This window comes from Nelumbo nucifera, chromosome 1 (genome assembly GCF_055504915.1).
Source record: "Nelumbo nucifera cultivar China Antique chromosome 1, China Antique-T2T, whole genome shotgun sequence".
NCBI lineage: Eukaryota > Viridiplantae > Streptophyta > Magnoliopsida > Proteales > Nelumbonaceae > Nelumbo > Nelumbo nucifera.
The window spans coordinates 171,944,944-171,963,215 of NC_142649.1; the positions used below are offsets into that span (position 1 = coordinate 171,944,944).

General features: G+C 38.9%; 1 protein-coding gene across 1 annotated transcript; it reads left to right on the top strand.

Annotated features, from left to right (window-relative positions):
• The first annotated feature begins 520 nt into the window (after positions 1 to 520).
• Positions 521 to 4,673, top strand: LOC148804162 (uncharacterized). Its single transcript, XM_088899729.1, has 5 exons — positions 521 to 1,673; positions 3,001 to 3,092; positions 3,237 to 3,662; positions 3,855 to 4,271; positions 4,488 to 4,673. The coding sequence occupies exons 1-5, from the start codon at positions 521 to 523 to the stop codon at positions 4,671 to 4,673; spliced, it is 2,274 nt and encodes a 757-aa protein (XP_088755855.1).
• Positions 4,674 to 18,272: the final 13,599 nt, after the last annotated feature.

Below are 18,272 nucleotides of genomic sequence, written 5' to 3' on the forward strand. Positions count from 1 at the left end.
TATCAAAGGCTGCAAACTGTTATAACAATCATTAGTCATCATCGTTGAAGATTATCATGACCCATTATTGTTAAGGATAATGAGAACCGAGAGTCTTCTGGAGATCCGGATCTATCCTCCTTGGATAATCCCTACTTAGGATAATCTCTATCATAATCCTACTGTAACTCATCCATCTTGTGATTATCCTCTTATCTGTACAATCTCTCAATTCTTGTACAACTTCACTTTAATGTAAACATCCCATCTATAAATACCATACGTCTAATGGTATCACACACACCATCGACAGTATTCTTACTTCAATTATTTTCTTGTTTTTTCAGTTCTTCTATTTTCCTAACTTGGTATCAAAGCTATGGCTCACAACGGTGTGCACTCGACAGCAAGCTCAAACACGGGAAGCTCCAATCAGTTCCTGAGCTCTGTGTTGGGAACATCAGTGATCAACATCCCCAACATCTCTCATTTGCTTCCCATCAAGCTAAGTCATGACAACTACTTACCTTGGTGGGCGTAGATGATTTCAGTCCTCAAAACTCACAAGTTGCTAGGCCTCGTAGAAGGAGCCATGCAAGCTCCTCCAACCCACATCGATGGCCCTGATGGACAGACAGTGGTAAACCCAGAATATGATAACTGGGTGCAGCAAGATCAACTTGTGCTCAGGTGGATCATCTCTTCTCTCATTGAGAGTGTGGTGACTGAAGTGATTGGCTTAACTAAATCAGCCGAAGTCTGGAAGGCCTTATCAGCAACCTACTCCGCCATCTCAAGGTCGAGAACACTCCATCTGAAACGACAGTTGCAGAGCATCAAGAAAGGGTCAGAATCAATAACTGAGTATGTCAAAAGAGCCAAGGTAATTTTTGACAGCCTAGTAGCTATTTCTGAACCGGTAGGCAAAGAAAACCTTATACTGTGCATTCTTTTTGAACTTGGGACCGAGTATGAGTCCATAGTCATAGTGATCACCAATAAGACTGATTTTGATTTTCTTACTATTAATGATGGCCCTGATGGACAAAGAGTGGTGAACCCAGAATATGATAACTGGGTGCAGCAAGATCAACTTGTGCTCGGGTGGATCATCTCTTCTCTCATTGAGAGTGTGGTGACTGAAGTGATTGGCTTAACCAAATCAGTCGAAGTCTGGAAGGCCTTATCAGCAACCTACTCCGCCATCTCAAGGTCGAGAGCACTCCATCTGAAACGACAGCTGCAGACCATCAAGAAAGGGTCAGAATCAATAACTGAGTATGTCAAAAGAGCCAAGGTAATTTTTGACAGCCTAGTAGCTATTTCTGAACCGGTAGGCAAAGAAAACCTTATACTATGCATTCTTTCTGAACTTGGGACCGAGTATGAGTCCATAGTCACAGTGATCACCAATAAGACTGATTTTGATTTTCTTACCATTAATGATGTATTGGGACTTCTCTTAAATCATGAGGCATGGTTGGAACAACACAACCAGACTGCCACTGATAACCCTCCTTCAACAAATTTTGCTGCACATGGTAAAAATAAAAATAATTGGAACTCCAAAAATACAAACCGCAGAGGTGGTTCTGCTCCCGGTAATGGTAGAGGTTGCAGCGGTGGTCGCAGCCATGGTGGTTATCCTAATCAGTATAATGGAGGCAGAAATAATGGTGGTGGTCATGGGAAAGGTAATTTTTCCCAAATCATCTACCAGGTCTGCAACAAACCAGACCATGGTGCTCTTACCTGCAGGAGGCGCTATGACTTATCGTATCAAGGAGAACAATAAACTCCCCCAGACACTGTTGCATATCACACAAGTGTTGAGAATGAAGTTGATCCCACATGGTATCCAGATTCTGACACCACTCATCATTTCACTCCAGATGTAGACAATCTGTAGAATCGGTCTGAGTACATGGGTTCGGATCAGGTTACAGTTGGTAATGGATCAGGTTTGCAAATTTTACATTCCAAATCTTCATCATTGACACGTAATAATCATACATTTGCTCTCAACTCTATTTATCATGTTCTACACATCACCAAGAATTTGCTTTCTGTGAGCAAGTTTACCAAAGATAATGATATTTATCTTCAGTTCCATCATGATTTCTTTCTTGTGAAGGATTATATGGGGAGAGTTCTCATCAGAGGAACCAGTAGAGATGGACTCTATCAATTTTCTAGAGGGACTAAAGTCAACAATAAAACAACTGCCTTTGTTGGAGAATGCACTACCTTTTCAGGATGGCATCAACAACTAAGTCATGTTGCATTCAAAGTAGTGAGTCAGGTTATCTCCAAATTTGGTTTACCTTGTTAGAGTCATACTAATAGTATTGTGTGTGACTCATGTCAAATGGGTAAGAGTCATAGACAACATCTTCTAGTTTCACAATTTATTGCAACACATCCTTTAGAAGTCGTTTATTCTGATGTATGGCGGCGACCAGCCCCAACCATTTCTAATAAAGGTTTCAGATATTATGTTATTTTTGTGGATGGTTTTCTGAAATTTACTTGGTTGTACCCACTCAAAAAGAAATCTGGAGTTATGGATGCTTTTCTAAGCTTCAAACAACATGTGGAATGTTTGTTGTCCACAAAAATAAAAATCTTTCAATCTGACTGGGGAGGGGAATTTCGCTCTCTCTCACGGTATCTTAACTCTGAAGGGATTCATCACCGGATGGCGTGCCCACACACTCATGAACAAAATGGTACAGTTGAAAGGAATCACCGACACATTGTTGAGTCTACATTATCTCTACTGGCTTCCACCTCTCTCCCGTTTTCCTTCTAGACTGACACTGCACATATGGCAGTGTACCTGATCAATCGTCTTCCCACTCCAACACTTCGTAACCGTTCTCCATATGAGGTATTGTTTCAAAGAACCCCGGATTACACATTTCTCAAAATTTTTGGTTGTGCCTATTATCCTCTTCTTCGACCCTATAATCGCCACAAGTTTGAATTTCAATCACAATAGTGTATTTTTTTGGGATATAGTACCACTCATAAGGGTTACAGGTGTTGGCATCCTACTAGTGGACGTGAATTCATCAGTCAACATGTCATCTTTGACGAATCTCGGTTTCTTGGTATGCAACTCTCCTCAGTTAACCGATCCAGTACTGATCATACCAGTTCTTCTTCAAGTACCTCCATACCAAACCTGCAAGTCATAGCTCCACTACCACTTGGCATCTCTTCTTCATTCGATGACATCTCCTCTCCCTCATTAGATCACCAACAACCACCCTCGGTGCCTTCAGAGACCCCCGCTGCTCCTACTCCATCAGTCGAGTCTGCTCCCAACGATTCAAGAGCTTCTTGATGCTACTCCTACTGCACCTCCACCTTCACAACGAACTCATACCATGGTCACCAGATCAGTGAGCTCCACCACATCTCTTGCGACGACCACTACCAGGTATCCTATTCCGGCAACCCTTCTTGCTGATATCACACCAGAGGAGTGTGAACCAGCCACATACTCTAGTGCAGCCAAGCATCCACACTGGCAACATGCTATACAACAGGAATACCGAGCTCTCATGGACAATGCTACTTGGGAACTTGTTCCATATCATCCCAATATGAATGTAATCGGCACAAAATGGATTTACAATACCAAGCGTAAATCCGATGGCTCTATTGAATGTCACAAGGCATGCCTAGTGGCGTAGGGTTTCAGCCAAGTACCGGGTCTTGACTTTTTTGATACCTTCAATCCCGTGGTTAAACCAATTACATTCCGTATAGTCATTGCCTTGGCCGTCACCTTTGGGTGGAATATCCGATAGCTCGATGTTAACAATGCCTTCCTGAATGAATTTATTTTTGAGGACATCTATGTACAGCAACCCAAGAGATTTGAAGATCCTTCGAAGCCCACTCATGTCTGTAAACTTCAAAGTATTATACGGACTGCGAAAAGCTCCACGAGCCTGATTCTCTCGACTGATCCATCCTTATTCATATACAGAGAGGATAAGGTCTCCATATTTATTTTGGTTTATGTTGATGGCATCTTAATCATTGGATCATCTCCTCATGTTGTCTCCTGCATCATCTCCTCACTCTCGGAGACCTTTGCACTAAAGGACTTGGGTCACCTGCACTTGTTCTTGGGTACAAAAGCTTACTCCACTTCCACAGGATTGGTCTTAATGCAACGACGTTATATCCTAGTTTTGCTTTGGCAAAGCAAGTTAGCTAATGCCAAACCCATTGCTTCTCCCATGGCTTTGTTAGGCAAATTGTCCGCTCTCCAAGGTGTAACTCTACCGAATCCATCCGAATATAGAAGTATTGTGGGTGCCCTTTAGTACATCACCATCACTAGACCAGATATCGCCTCTTCGGTCAACAAGGTTTGCAGATTTCTTCATGCTCCCACAGATGCTCATTAGGTTGCTGTCAAACGGATTCTTCGTTACTTGAAGGGCACATTGGATGTTAGTCTTCATTTCTCCAAATTCAATTCCCTTTAGCTTCATGCGTTTAGTGATGCAGATTGGGTTGGATGCCCTGATGATTGTAAATCCACAGGTGGCTATTGTGTATATTTGGGAAACAATCTCATTGTGTGGAGTGCTAAGAAACAAGCAACAGTAACTCGTTCTAGCATAGAGGCAGAATTTCAAGCCCTTGCAAATTCGGCGACAGAACTCCTATGAATCCAGTCCCTCCTTGCAGATCTAGGTTTCTCCTCCACATCTCCTCCAATTGCTTGGTGCAACAATGTGGGAGCCACACACCTGGTATTTTAGGCATGCACCCAACACGTAGAGGTTGATTTTATTTCTTGAGACATCTAATTCTCAAAAAGAAGCTGCTGGTGAAATTCATCTCCTCCAAGGACCAGATAGCCGATATCATGACTAAGGCTCTTCCAACACCACGGTTTCTTCACCTTAGGTCCAAGCTGCACATCTTCATGAAGCTGTTAAGGATAATGAGAACCAAGAGTCCTCTAGAGATACGGATCTATCCTCCTAGGATAATCCCTAGTTAGGATAAACAATCTCTCAATTCTTGTAGAACTTCACTCTAGTGTAAACATCCCATACGTCTGATGGTACCACACACACCATCGACAGTATTCTTCAATTATTTTCTTGTTTTTTCAATTCTTCTATTTTCCTAACTATTAGGCATGATTGACAGTTGTAACGGCTTCCCATAATCAATACTGAAATAAATGGATATTGGACGATTAAACTCTTCTTCTTCTTCTTTGGTGATCGTGTGGTTGCAGGAACCCTCTTTGAGTGGTGCTTCATCACTACAGCTCGAGAGCAGATACAAACTTGTTCCAGAAACGGGAAGGGTTTGTACCATTTGGTATCAGAGACAGCTGATCCATGGATGCACGGATGGCAAGCCTTGAAGCTCGCCTCAGCCGCATCGAGAAAAACCAAGAGAGAACTCTCGTTCGCCTGGCAGAGATTGAACACAGGCTCAACCAACTCTCACCTCCGGCCGATTGGTGTTTTAGAGGCACACAACTGACGAAGCTTCCCTTATTGGGAATCAACGAAGGAAACAGAGGCCTCCGAAGGTAAGCAAAACAGAGCGGCAGCCATGGGACAGAATAGCAGTGCGAATACTCTTGCCTCTCAGTTCAAGACCCACCAGCCTTCCAACTACAGTTCAACCTCCAGTCGTTCCTGAAAGCAAAAGGGTGCACATCCTTCACAAGTTCTATTCTCTCCATCTCGCTCATCTTCCTTGTCACCACCTATTTGCAGTCCTTTTACATCACCAATAATGGTGCTTGGTGTTCCCTGGCCGCCCTGGAGTTTCCTATCCTACTATTTCTAGTGTCAAAACACCTAGTTTCCTCTGGCCATAACCTAAAACCCTACTTTGCATCCATCGGTGTCATAAGCTCTAGCCCTACGTCCCATTCCTTGTTCCTCTTTCCACTAGGAACCATCACCGATCCTAGACCCAACTCAAACTGCTCACTCTTCGTCCCTCTCTTGTCTTGCTTTCTCTGGGGAAGACATCCGCTCCGAACTCAGTTCAAGTTATTGCTTTCAACAAGGTTCAGTTTAATCCAATTAAATACAGGGTGAAGCGTAATGACAAGCCTTCAGTGGAAAAGGTGACACTATTTCCCTATTGCAACTATGAGCACAAGTTCACAAGTTCATTGTTATGGGTAGGTTCAAATATGTTCAATGATCTGGGTGCCATCGTCAAGCTATTCTGGCGTGGATGTATGTTATCTCTCAAGTTTTGGTGTCGGAAGCACAAAGGAATTGATATGTCATATGAGGGGCATGAGAGACATCGTCGTCTCTTCTATGGCAGCATCAACCATGCCCTCAAGTGACCTTGGTCATGACCATTGCATTGACAAGGCTGCCAAGATCGCAAATGTTCACTATAACACTAACACTAGATGGGGTGTTATTGGCTACACGGATCCAAACCCGCACGTCAACAGAGCAAGCCTTCATCTTTTTGGAGTTGGATGGAAATAATCACACGAGTGTAGTTTTCTCCAACCGGTCGAATAATCAATAACTTGAACGGAGAAGGCCATGCAAGTTCAACCGCTACAACAATTGAAGAGATGAAAATCAGTGACATTGTGTTGCAGAACTTGGTAATGGCTGATTACGTTTGTCGTGGGTTCCAGAGCTGGTCCGTGACCTCTTCAAAGATATGGATTATGGAGGCCCAATAGAAAGGACACTCTCCTACTTTTCTGATTTAGTTAATTGCATTAACTCAGGGTGTTCATCAACAATGTGGAATGGGGGTTTTCATGGGTTCTACCATCTGGTTCTATTGGATGTAGTGCCAAGATTCCACTTGAGGATCGGATGAAACCAACAAGTTGCACTTGGCGTTTACTATTCATGGTGATCCAAGGTCAGATAGATCACCATCATCTGTGAGCTAGGATGCAATTGCATGGGAACCAAACAAGCCATTAATGAGCATAGACATGCAGGTGACTTCATCTTTGGCCAGTGAAGTCCGAATGAAAGTACCCCCTGCTACTCTCTTATATTTGGAGTGGCACACATGCATCCTGAGGATCTCTTCCCTTTGCATCTTTGGTCATGAAGATACAATAATTGTTGAAGGTGACGACGGGAAGGGTCGTTCCTCAAATTCAATGCATGAGACTTCCATCGACCATTATATTAATTGTATGGGAACCCCAACTCTTGGCGTTGGCCAGCGCATAGCCGTGCATACATGTTGTTGCAAGAATTGATACAAAGGGCTCCTCGAGAAAACGTATGCGGACTTGGTTATTGTGTTACCATAGGTTGCGGGGCAGTTTGGAACACAACAAAGATAGGAGGCTTAATCGTTGTTATTTTGGGTCTAGGGACTGTAGTCCCGAGTTTGCAGAGGTTGCAAAGGTTATTGCCGGTGAGTTGGGTTCGGTTTGGGTTGAGTTTCAATCCAATTCATCTAATCCATCAATCCATTAATGACCCAATTAAATAGAATTAAATGGATTGGGTTCAATCCAAATTCACCTAAACCCAACCCAACCCATTTAGATAAAATAATGAAAACTACACAAAAACAATAAAAATTGCAAGAAATAAAATAGAAATTAAACAAAAACACAAAAATGCATAAAATTAATAGAAATTACATAAAAACTGAAAATACAGAAATTACAACTTTCATTTTGTCCTTTCTATACATGTGAAAAAACAGTATTACAAAATAAATATAACAAAAATTATTGAAAAACACAGAAAATGAAGAAAAATAACAAAAGTTATAGAAAAATATAGAAAACCATTAAAGACTAGGAATTGCAAAAAATAAAAATAAAAGTTTTTAATAAAGAACAGAAGTGAAGAAAATAGCATAAATTATAGAAAAATATAAACATGATAGAAAATTTTATGCCCAAAACAATCTCACTTGCATAACTATCAATCTTTTTCCCATACTCCATTGCCAGATGAATTAGCACACGCTGGAAGGACATTCATGTCATGAGAGTGGCCCAATTGGGATTTACCTCTGAATCCACCCTTAACATCTCCTCAAACTCAGATCTCACAAAAGTGCACACAGATATCATAGCTTGTAGTCCAAGAAGCAATCCTTCGTTTTGGCATTCTTTCGAACAACACATCCTCAATTTGCATTGCTCCATTTTCATTTAACTTGCAATTAAAGCATTCCATGATGAAACGCTTTTCACATGCATATTGTCAAACATTTTACGAGCATTGCCTTGTTTACCACATTTCACGTGTACATCAATCAATGAAGTCCCAACATACAAATCATATTCCATTAATCCAATTCTTGAACTCTTTCATAAATACATTTTTCAATCAGAAGTCATGATAATTCTGCAAAACACTTGAAATTTATCGTAAGAGTTCTTCCTTAGTACCTAATCGAGTATAGGCACGAATGGTTGAATTACAGAGGAGTGATGTTGGAAAGAAGCTTGACTAAGGATTGTTTCCGTAGTGGTCGTATCATTGTAGCAATCACTCATTGCAATTTTTGTACTAAGAAATGCATTCCATATATACGATACCTGTGTGTGTGAGAGAGAGATTAATGGTTACCCGCTGGATTTCCACATGGTCCACATCCGCAGCAAAGTCAATAGACCCCAAACATGTGGTCCTGGCAGGACAGTAGCGGGTATCATCTGGATGATCAGGTGGCAAGCCAATTATAGCCAGGTTTCTAAAATCAGCCTTGAGGACAAGGCTGTAGCTAAGGGGAGAGACTTTACAGGAGCCCTAGGGTTGCAAAGGCTGCAAACTGTTATAACAATCATTACAGTAATCATCGTTGTAGATTATCATGACGGAGTTGGGCTTCAGTCAGGGCAAAGCCGGTTTGAGCACCCCTTACTGTCTTGCATTGAGAATATCTCCTTGCTTATATTATGAGGAGATATTCCTAATGCAAGGGTGAAAATGGCTATTAGAACGGTATAGGCACAACTTTGTCCGGATAGAAGCCGATCTCAACATGACCCATGATTTTAATCATTAGGCATGATTGACAGTTGTAACGGCTTCCCATGTATAATCAATCAATACTGAAATAAATGGATATTGGACGATTAAACTCTTCTTCTTCTTGTGATTGCTGAAACTCTCTTTGAGCGGTGAGTTCGATACAAATTTGTTCCAGAAACGGGAAGGGTTTGTTCCAGCTGAACTGAACATAAATGGGTGCCAAATGAGCTGATCATGATGATCTGATTTGAGACTAAATCGATTCTAGTGGGTTGTGAGTTAAATGCCACCATGAATCCTCAATCAGAAAGTGGGATAGTCTGGAACGGAAACTTTCATTTTCCTTCTATTGAACTGCTCTCAAAACTCAAAAGGGCATTCCAGCCGTCTTATACTTGTATTTTCATCTTCTTCAACCAGAGTAGCTGGTTCTCAATCTGGGAGGAAGAATATGAATTGTAAGTCTAATTTTTCAATTGGTAAAATAGGAATTTTAAAGTATTAAAAGAGGTTCATAAAATAGGAGAACAAACGAGAATATGTTTAAATCCAGTAGGTTGTACATTTAATTTGATTTGAAGAACTCAGGGTATTATTTTTAAAGTCTTTTACCCAAAAGCCATTCTTTTCTTTTTTGTCTATTTTTTTTCGAAGCCTACCCAAAACCCATTCAGTCATTCGTTTGAATCACAATTACTGAAAGACTGGATGGGCTGGACTTGGAAGAGTTTGGATTGATGCGGATATATAGTTAGCCTCTGGTATGGGCCTGGACTTTTCAATTGACTGGACAATAATTCTTATTCCCCTTTTAACCCCAAATATTTGAGAAAGAGGGGGGTCCCAACTCCCACCTGATGGGTTTTATTAATATTGAGGGTATGTTTGGTTTAAAGGAAAAAGTAGGAAAAGGAAGGAAAATCTTTACAAACCTTGTATAGATTCCTCTACTTTTTCCTTCCTTTCCCTACCTTTTTCCTTCAAATCAAACATACCCTTAGAGAATTGAAGGGGGATGACGAACAAATTGTGTAGAAATGAGATCCAAGGCCCAAGAATTCAAAACCCATCACATTTTGATAAAGAAGGAGACTGATGTAAAAGGTTTCTAATTAGTGGGATGGTCCAGATATGCCACTCAAGCATTGTACTGATAATGATATTATCTCAACTTAAAGGGTTGCTCCAAGTGTCTTAATCATTTAACTAATTTTGTACAACAAATGCATGCCATACATTGTGGGCTTGGACCAACTCGAGTCTCAATTAATGGCCAGCTCAAATTCCCTTTATTGGATTGAGTTGGTCTGATTCTGCTGCAGCCCGGCCCAATTTGAACCCCTTGTTATGTTGACCAACAGTCAGTCATCCATGGAGGTTATGGAACTAGGAGAGCAGCGGAGGGACAGCAGTTGGGGCGCCCAGCACCCAGCAGTAGTTCAATTCTGAGCCTGTTATAATGGGCAAGAGATTACTTTAGGTGAAAAGCAGAAAAGGGAGCACTGTCTTTTCACTAGAGGGAACACCCATTTGTCAAGATCGGGGTTTGAACATTCGACCACCACAGAAAGAGTGGAGTGTGGTGAGTGGTAGCTAGCAACTAGCTACTTCCTTGCTTGCTGTAAGTACTGCAGAAAGAATGGTTAAAGGGGAACAGAAATCTCATTTGGTGGAAACCAAAAGATATTGCTTCATCTGTGTCATCTTTTCCCAACTACCCAATTGTTCCACACTTTTTTTTTTTTTTAAATAACAAGTAGAAAGACAAAAAGCACTTATCTTTTCTTCGAAGGTTCCTTTGTGACCTTGTTGAGACTTAAAATCTCAATATACTAACACAGTGCAAAGAACTTGTTCAATCGTTAAGTGTAAATATGTGCAAAAGGAATTTATATTTTGAGTAGTGGAGTCTCCACTCTCCACTTATCCTTTGTCCTCATCTTATCGCTCCAACGCCTACCCCTTTCCCACAAATCTCTGATGAATCCATTGTTCACATAGATGTGTCAATCAAGAGAGCGCTAGAATAACCTCAACCCATCAACTCCCCCCTTCAAAAAATGTACAAGTAATGAAGAAATTCTGCAGAGTTTCAGCCCCTTTTTTCAGACTTGAAAGATAGATGGAGAAGCAGATTGAAAGAAAGTGGAGAGAAGCATGATAAGAGCTTATCTGCTGTGTTTAGGTCATGAGACTGATGTATATTTTTGGCCAACATTACACTGTAGAGTAGCTAAGCTTTTCATGGACAAGTGTGTTCCACTTGAGAATTAATTTCGACACATTCCGGGATAAAAGTATTCACACTATAGAGTTGTCAATCTACTGATTTTAAGTTTTGATGAGAAATGGGTCGGCTGTTAGAGATAGGCCATGTGTGGGTAGCAAGTACCAACCCTTCAACACTTTTCCAGCTAGCTTGCACCTTTGGCTGTGTTACCACTTCATAAAATTTCCATCATTTTGGCTTTTTATTAAAACAGGAGTGGACTTTGGAACGGCTGACGTCCTTAGATCTCTATTCCTTTTGTGGACTCTTGATTACTTTCCTCCAGACAAGGAGCTCTCACTCTTAGTTGCTATGATGGGCCTAGTGGGTCACAAAAGTACGAGCAGGTCCATTGCAGAAATCTAAACACCAGGTCAGTTAATACAGAATTTATAATTACTCTCGAATTCAACTTTTGAAATTATAAGACCGATTCCCACGCCATGTAAGTATCACACTTCTACCTAACCTTTTCCTATGACGTGGCTATCCAACTCGGATTACATTTCACAATAACATTTATTTAAAATTTTATTTTGAAATTTATCCTTAAATTGCAAAGACTAAAATGACCCTGTTAGGCCCACGACCATTGTTCTCTCCCGCCCTCCCTGTTATCTCTCTTTTGTTCTCTCATACTCGCAACTCTCTTCTCTTCGACTGTAGATGACTGAACTTCGGTTGCTCTCCCTCTCTCCTGTTCTCCCTCCTCGCTCTCACTCTACAACTCTCTCTCATTCTTCCTCTGTCTCTCTCTCTCTCCCGGTCTCCCTCACCCTCTATCGCTCTCCTGCTCTCCCTCTGTCTCGTTCTCCCTCTCCCTCTGTCGCCCCCACTTTCTCCCGTTCTCGCCCCCCCCCCCAGTCTTGCTCTCCCTTTGTGGCGCCCTCACCCTCTCCCTTTATCAGTTTCTCCCATTCTCCCTCTGTCTCGCTACCATCTCTCTCTCTCTCTCTCTCTCTCTCTCTCTCTCTCTCTCTCTCTCTCTCTCCCGGTCTCCCTCCCCCTCTATCGCTCTCCTGCTCTCCCTCTCATCTGTTCTCCGTCCTCACTCTCACTCTATAACTCTCTCCCGTTCTCCCTTTGTCTTGCCCCCATTCTCTCTCTCTCTCTCTCTCTCTCTCTCTCTCTCTCTCTCTCTCTCTCTCTCTCTCCCGGTCTCCCTCCCCATCTATCGCTCTCCTGCTCTCCCTCTATCTCGTTCTCCCTCTACCTATAAATTTTTAGGTAGCCTTGTTGTTTTTTTCACTTTTATTCATGTCTTAATTTATACCAAATGAAGGCCCATCTTAACCGTTTTTGTTTCTTGCGCAACATTTGTCACTGCTCCTTCATTTTGTTTGCCTTATCCATCAGACTAAAGTTTTGGCCAATACATTGAGGCCTTCCCTAACGGGAGGAAATTGTCATTTTGAACAGTTGTGCCACTAACAGGTATTTGACAATTTCTTTGTATGATATTTTAATTTGTTATAGTCAATCAAAAAGTCGTTTCAAATAAATTTGATTTTTGGTTCTCTTTACATTTCTATCACAGTAAATAGACTGTCGTTTTTATATAAAAAAAAATTTGTTATGTTTGATGCTGATTCATTCCTGTTGAATGTGCATTGGAGAATGAGTGTACATTAGTTTACACATGGAAAAGAAGATCAAGCAAGTGTGTGTTTGTAAAATTTCTTGTATGGAAGGTCAATTTACTTTGGTTATGAAAATGTCTCTCCAAAATTAAGATGATAGTTTAGTGATAATTACTCATAACAAGCATTAATAATCACATATTGTTTTTTTGTAGACTCTAGGAGGGTGTTTGCCTTCTCAACATGCTATTCAAATTCCTCTTATAAAGAACTAAATTCAGTTAATGAGAAACATTAGTTTGTAAGTTGAATGTCTTCAAATCAAAGATAGTAATTAGGTGATGGTTACTAGGTTGGCACATTTGACACCTTATTTGCCAAAGGGCCAATAAGATTTGTTTTTCTTTTTTTTTTGAAAAATAAGATAAAATTTATTAGGAGAAAATACATTAGGATGGTGATAATCCATAAAGAATTCCAAAAGCCCAACCTTAATCTCACAGATCCCATACTAATACCCGTAGAACCGAATGATAAAATCTTATCATATTTTCTCTAAACAACCTCTATCACAGTCCAAGCAACAAACCAAAATATTCCTTTATCACAAGATCTTGCTTCTTTTCTATGGCTTTTGCATGCCATTCTATTTCAATTTGTCATTTTAATTCTATCCTGGTAAAGTTTTACCAAGTTAGATGATGCTTAACAGGTTGGCACATTTGGCCCCGTCTCTGACAATGGGCCATTAAGATATCATTTATTTGAAAAATAAGATAAAATTCATTTGAAAAAAGAATGAGTACCTTAGGAAGTGATAAAGCATCACCCAAAGATAAAACATCACCCAATGGGCCATTAAGATATCACTTTTCTCCAAAGAACCTCCATCACAGTCTGATAATACAAACCAATGTATTATTTTATTGTCAAAAAATATTGTTGTTTCCAAAGGCTTTTGGATGTCTTTATTGTTTGTTCCCAAAAGTCAAAAGATATTGTTTGTTTCCAAAACATTCTTTTATTTTCACATGGTACAGAGTATGTATAAATTATATATTAAAGAGAGTGCAAATGCTGAAATACAGAATATGTATAAATTATATATTAAAGAAATGGAAGGAACGACGATAGTGATTTTCCTTTCCAATTTATAAATTATCTACCTTAGACATCATATTTGAAGAGAAAGCAAATGCTGAAATGCAGAGTATGTTCATGTCTTTATTTAAATGGGCTAAAAGATTAATATGGATTGAATAATTCACAGTGATAAAATTAGATACACGATTCATAATATTTACAAGATCGCATAGCCTCTTTATTTAAATTTATATGTTCATGTCTTTATTCTGATTTATGACAAGGTTTTCATATTGTTTATTGTGTAGAAATGGCAACAACTCCACGCAAGGTCTTATTATGTTATTGCACTTTTGAGGATACTATAATTGGGGTTCGTGTTGACAGTCAAACAGATTTTAATGAATTTGCTGATGAAGTGTGTGGTGGTTTGAAGGTCCATGCTAATAGCGCGAGTTACATTATACAACACATCTCAACAAAACATGCTTCTTGCTATTAAATGGGCCACGTGACATTTTAAATCTGTTGGAGTTTAATAATGAGAGTGCAAAGGTGCATGTGTTTTGGAAGGGCATAGAGCAAATTAATATTGAAACTCAGCCAAGTCCTCATGCACATATTGTACATGATTTGGCAACATCTTCTAAACAATAAACAAGTGAGCTTAACATCAGCAATCATGCCAATTTGTTAGCAGTTTGGGAGCATGAGATAATTGGAGTGGGGCAAACATTTGACAGTGGAAATGATTTTCGAAATGCACTAAATAAATTTTCCATTGCTAGAAGATTTGCATATAAGTTTCTAAAGAATTATAGAAATTACATACAATGTAGATGTTTTGTTGGATGGGAAATTCGAGCAAGTGCAGTTAGTGGCGGACCAACATACAGGGTGTATAAGTATAGTCTCATACATACACATTCAGCTGGTGATGAATCAAGTTGTCAGTTTCGTATATCAAATAAATTCATAAGTGTTGTTTTGTTGAAAAGATTTGTGATTCTCCTAAGTATCTTTCATCAAATATAATAAAGGATTTTAGTCGTGATCATGCCATTTCACTGACTTATAAACAAGCATGACGGGGGAAAGAGATAACTAAAGAATTGCTTAATGGGTTTACAAATGATTCGTATAAGCTTATTCCATAGTTGAACAAAAAGTTGGTTGAGACTAATTTAGGAATAGTTGCTACTTTTACCGTTGATGATTCAGGTATGTTTAATCAATTATTTGTTGCTTTCCACTCATCCTTACATGGCTTTCAAGTTGGTTGTCGTCCAATGCTATTTATTGATGCGGCCCATTTAAAGGGTAACTATCAAGGTCAAATATTAGCTATCAATGCATATGATGCGAATAATCAAATGTTTCTAGTTGCGTTCGCAGTTGTTTCATTTGAGTCAATTCCAGATTGGACTTGGTTTTTAGAGAATTTGAAAATTGCATTAAATGATGATCGGAAGGTAGTAATTGTTTCTGACCATAATACTAGCATTCAACATGTAGTAGAAACTGTGTTTGACTCTGAATATCATGTTTTTTGTTCAAGACATTTGATGGAAAACCTTAAGGGATGCATGCGTCGTCTACGCTTATTAAAGGCTGAAAAATAGGTAATCGAGGATTATGTGAATCAATTAATTTATACAAGGGATACTGTGAAGTTTGATCTCTATTTCAGTAAAATATATAATCAGAATTTAGATATCTATGGTTGGATAATGGATAGTGATCCGCCACATTGGGCAAATTCTTTATTCAATGGTAGACGGTATGATAAGTTTACATCTAATCTTGTAGAGTCATTTAATGCATGGGTGTTAGAGGCACGAAAACAACCTATCATGTCCTTAGTCAACATAATTCGATTGAAAATGATAGATTTAACATTTAAGAGGCAATGTGAAGCTAAGGGATATAAGCAGTCAGTGGGCCCTAATATAATGGATTTTCTTAAGTTTAACATATCAGAGTCCATAAATTTAGGGTAAACACAATGTGGGGATGATGAATTTGAAGTTCACTATAAGGGAAAACAAGAAATGGTGCATCTGACTTCTAGAAGTTGTTCATGTAAGGCATGGCAAATGGTTGGATTACCATGTGTGCATGCATATCATGCCATTGGTCTATTGGGCCTAAACATTTGTGATTTTGTTGAAGAGTGCTATTTGAAAGAGACTCAATAGGTAATTTACTCCGAGCACATACATGCAATGCCTAATTCAAATATGCCTGATTTCAGTAATGAGTCAGTTTCTTTTATGAGCAATGATGATAATCATAATGTTGTGAACTTGTTGCCACCAAAGCAAAAACATCAACCTGATCGACCTAGGACTAAAAGAATTGAATCACAACTAATTGAAAGGAGGGAAATCCATTGTAGTCGGTGTGGAGAAAGTGGTCACTACCGACGCACCTATCAAGTTGTAATCGATTAGTTGGATGCATTCCCAAGTATGATAAGCACAGGTACAGGTTTTTGTCTTGTCTTTTGGTACTGTAAATGTCTTACACTTTGAATTTTTTGTGTAGTAATTGTATTTTTTGTAAGTAATGGTGTAATATTTTGCAAGTTATGCCAAAAATAGAACTTGGAATTAGTAGTGAAAACACCAGCTTTTAGAACCCTCTTATACATCTGATTTTGATATTTCTTTAGAAACATGCCTGTTGTGCCACCATGTGAGAAACTTGCACCAACTTTTGGATTGATCCCTTAAAAGTTAATTTTAACTAAGTAATAGCATATTTAATATCATCATCAATTTGATAACACAGGTATTTGGATAGCATAAAGTTGTTACCAAGAATCTGCAAGCAGCATAATCTATAGTATAAATTAAACATAAAATCACCTGTCACTCAAAGCTTGCATCTTCTTGGATGCTAGTAATTGGGGGTTGATCCCTTAAAAGTCAAGATACTTTTAAAACCATCAACCTGGAGGAAATAAATTCAGGAGTCTAATGCCATTTATGCAGTTTTGTGCTTTTTCTCATTAGGAATCTAAATATGATGCAGTTTAAAAATCAAAGACTCAACATTATTTTGCCCTATTATGATGCCTCAGTAGTAGTCAAATCAATCCATCATCCTCAGGCAGGACTCTTCTGGCAATATAAACATATTGTAGAGTATATACTAATTAAGTATTTTTTTGGATGCAAATATTATGTGTCAATAGAGAAAATAACCAACTATCCCATGCTCTAGCTTATGCAACTTGTCAAAGGGTTGAAAGAGCTCTATATAATGAATATGATTCTTCATGTACATCACGTTCATAAGCTAATAGAATGATCTTTTTTCCTTAAAAAATCAAGAGATTTAAAAAGTATATCTTATAAATTATACAATTATGTATTCCAATAGTCGTTTTTATCTAAAAACCAGTATTTTGATGATTTCAAAAACATGAATTGTTTTTGGAACAAAACCAACTTGTTCTTGCTTTTCCAAATAAAGACAAGGTTTAAGAACTAGTGTTTCATTTTTTGCCAATGTGTCAATTTCAAAAACAAGTGAAAGAAAAAACATATACGTTGTAGAACACCAAAATTAGACCACAATTTTTATGTCAAATTCTATTTTTTTTTAAATCAAAGTTGTAGTTCAACTATATAAACTTGTTTTTTGCTTACCTTTCTTGCTTATTGCAGTAGAGGTCAGTAAAGTGGAATATAATCAAATGGTTGCACCCTAAGAGCCAGTTTTCGTTCACCATAATGCCTTTCTTTGTTTCCACTATGGTGAATTCAACTACTTCCTCCCCAACATCTAGCAAAGCTTTCTTTTCATTGAACGGGATTAGGATAACCAGGATGGGGCACTACCAACAAAATTATTTAGTTACTCTTCTTCGTGGCCGCTGGGAGATGGGGGTAGTTGATGCAATGATCAACATCTGTTGCTAGATGGTTATTTGGCAACTTGTGGTCATATGAGCCAACCTGGTAAATTTCAATAATATGGGGTCCTTGGAAAATGGCCATTAAGGAAAGGGAAAACACATAATAATAGACACTATTTCACCATTTGTTATTAGTTAATTCATACGAAACAGATGTTTCAATTGCGGATGATATGTTCTCTCAGATAAACTTAACCAACACCTCGAATTCCATCTTGGTAAATCTTTACTAAGGTGGTTGTTAAGGCATGTATGACTATTACATGAATGAAGTTGGGCATTTTAGCCCATCAAACCATCACATCCACCTACATAACCTCCTTATTTGATAAATGTTCATTTAGGAGGTGGTGAGCATGGTCTTATGTTTTACTTTTTCCATTCAATACTTCACATCCATCTACATAAATATATATCAAGTTGAGCATTTTAGCCCATCA

Coding starts and splice junctions, on each gene's coding strand:
- LOC148804162 (XM_088899729.1), top strand. CDS start 521: ATGATTTCAGTCCTCAAAACTCACAAGTTGCTAGGCCTCGTAGAAGGA. Junction 1,674..3,000: donor TGGTGGTGGTCATGGGAAAG/GTAATTTTTCCC, acceptor TTTGGGATATAG/TACCACTCATAAGGGTTACA. Junction 3,663..3,854: donor GCTCTATTGAATGTCACAAG/GCATGCCTAGTG, acceptor ATCTATGTACAG/CAACCCAAGAGATTTGAAGA.